The sequence below is a fragment of the Acyrthosiphon pisum genome, chromosome A1 (genome assembly GCF_005508785.2).
Source record: "Acyrthosiphon pisum isolate AL4f chromosome A1, pea_aphid_22Mar2018_4r6ur, whole genome shotgun sequence".
Taxonomy (NCBI): domain Eukaryota; kingdom Metazoa; phylum Arthropoda; class Insecta; order Hemiptera; family Aphididae; genus Acyrthosiphon; species Acyrthosiphon pisum.
In genome coordinates, this window is record NC_042494.1 from 27,781,699 (window position 1) to 27,784,580 (window position 2,882).

The window sequence follows — 2,882 nt, forward strand, 5'->3', positions numbered from 1 at the left end:
GATAATTAATTATAGTATTCACATTTTAGTCGTACATAATCGTCATAATAATATGTAACGAAATTCTTTATATAGTTATACGCCATTCAATAATACATTAACGGATATCATGTTCAATATAATAGGATAATAAAATCACTTTTACGATTTAAATTCTTTTTTTTTCGACTTCAACAAATGTTTTGTTCTTATTTCTAATGGATTTTGGCACGTTTCAGCCAAAGTTCCATGTGCTTTAGAACTCTCCGACCAACAGTTAGGGTCATAAAGCAAAGTTAGCGAAAACCAATTAGGAATGGTTGAAAGCTGACCATAGCAAACTTTATTAGTTCAGCAGACAGTGAGGTGCATATTATAGCTTATAGTATTATACGATGTTAGCCCAACAATATTGTAATATTATCTCTGCGTAACATTGCACCGGTGTTATACTTACGAAACGGATAATCAGCGAAATCGTCGTCTTCAGTCACACCATTGCTGCTCATCTTGTCCCAACCTGTAAAATTTGAGAGATGAGTAGATTTTTCGGACGTGCGATTACAGAAAATAATCGTATTATTCGACTGCCGTAGGTGCAGGTACGCTATAGCGTACCTCCGCCATAATAATACAGAAACGGTCCGAAAACGCGGTTTTACTTACGCAGTGCTACGATGTTGCACAAAGACATTAAAACAGAAGGCGATGCCTATCGGCCGGTCTAACAGAAATTACAACGGGCGCGATTTACACCACCGCGTCAATTATTTTTCGTGTACTGGCAACACGAATGGGAATGGTCCAAAATGATGAGCAAACGGCAGATTGGTGTTTTGGACGACGATCAAAATACTTAGAGTTTAAAATAATATGCGAACCTCGGTGTCGGGGTGGGGGGGTCAGGGCACTGCTCTACATATGCGCGCGTGTATGTGTGTGTGTGTGTGTGTGTGAATGCGTTCGGACCAACGCGAACGGTGAGAACATTTCAATAAATATTTTATGTTTACGTTGCTTTTATATAGAGCAAAATGAGTACATAATTATTTCGAGAAGACCCTAAACATTAAACAGCACTACAACTACAACAGCAGTTATCTGAAACGTTATAATATAGGGAATAGCAATACGACTTAATAGAACCGCATAAACCGAGATCAACAATCTGCAGTTGTATACGCGTCTTGTATGATGTAAAATATCAATTCACTAAGAGGTATTTTAGTATGACCCTCGGTAGTTGTAGGCTAAAATATGTAACAAATTGTAATTATTAATTCAATATTCTTATGTGATATATGGCACAACCATGCATAATTTCGATTCCCGAACCCAATGATTTAAATGAAAAAACATTGGAGAAATAAAATATAATTATTGGCTATTTGTTGGAAATTTTGAAAGTACGCGATGCCAAGGAAATCATTATTGTAACATTGCAGCATTCACGCATTGTACAAATACATATTATGAATAAAGTCAGTTGGCAATTTTATAGCTACTTATATTAATGCAATTGCACTTAAAATCGCCACAAATCTCATTTGTTTCATTTACATTTTAACGAAATTACACTTACCATGACTTAGAAAAAATAATCAACTCAAAGCATTCTGAAAAAATAGTTGTTTAGACAAGTCATATATTGTTCAAATTTAAAATAATCTATAATTCATCAAAAAGCTTGTAAGCAACTATAAAACCTACAAATTACAACATTAAGAATTATAGACATTAGACACCCATCTTAACATCTTAATATATAAAATATAGTTTGTAAAATGGGTCTGAAGTGAAAAACTTTGGATTTATTATTAATATTATTATAAGTGAGATTTAATAATTTAATGATGTTATAATATCGATTGTATGGTATTATAATCTTAACACTTAAGCTAATATAATTTTTTTTTAACTATTGCAGCTTACTATAAGGACAATGTACTTCCTGTTTTTCTTTTTTTTTTTTAATTAGGTACTATGTATGGTATATACCAACCATTTATTTTTAACAGAGTTTACAATAATGTGTACAATTTTCATCTCTTGAAATTATTCTAATGAATAAATCGTTAAATATTGTGTAGAATTATAATAATATTTAATATTATATGTGATTGATCGATCGGATAAGAAATCTTCATTATAAATTAAAATTTCTTTAGAGTTTTAGTTATCTAAACATAACCTATTTATATATCAAAGTTGTGCCCATCCGTCCGTTAGTTACCAGTATGAAATAGTTACGATGTTTGTGTTGAGATTAATTTATAACAGTTCTATTCAAAGTAAATATATACTAGTTATAGCCAGTATTAAAATATATATCAAAATATGAGTATTGAGTGTTCAATACAGATTAATAGTAGCCAATATCAAAAAATAGGTACCTTCCTAAATATAACGGCTACCAAATTGTGATATTTTTAAATCGTATACTATAATATGAAATTATAGTATATTGCGTTGTATTAAAATACGTTTGGAACCCGTACATTTTGGACGCTCGCAAAATGAGCTTTCCTAACTTGTTTCATATTAATTTATGTCTTTACACGTGTACCACGTACATTACAATATTGTTGCTCTCGTACAAGTGTGTGTACGACAGCGACAATCGAGTAAATGTTGAACATTTGCAACGGAGGGTGACGGTGTAATAGGTATATGTTTTAATTCTTCACAGCCGGGAAAACTTCACGACCGTGTTTGGCATAATTTTAATGACGCCTCGCTCCGCACGAATAACAATTATTGTGATTTCATTGTCATCGCTATTATGTGTGGGAGGACGATGGCAATATTTCTACAGCCTTTATGGGCTATTAGCGATAGTCTTCTGACACGGCACTGCAGCACAGCTGTATATTACACCATTATTATTAGTGGTTATGCAGTGC

General features: G+C 32.6%; 1 protein-coding gene across 2 annotated transcripts in view; it reads right to left on the reverse strand.

Annotated features, from left to right (window-relative positions):
- Positions 1-795, reverse strand: part of LOC100163050 (Kv channel-interacting protein 4) — a 167,028-nt gene extending 166,233 nt beyond the window's left edge. Inside the window, exons 1-2 of one of the 2 annotated variants that reach the window (XM_003245921.4) lie at positions 646-795; positions 437-499 (exon numbers count right to left, since the gene is read on the reverse strand). In XM_003245921.4, coding sequence (XP_003245969.1) covers positions 437-499; positions 646-673 — 91 coding nt within the window. In that variant the 5' untranslated portion in view covers positions 674-795. Of the gene's footprint in view, positions 1-436; positions 500-645 lie in introns of those variants that run through there. The other variant, XM_029486882.1, reaches the window with a different exon arrangement.
- Between the last annotated feature and the right edge of the window lie 2,087 nt (positions 796-2,882).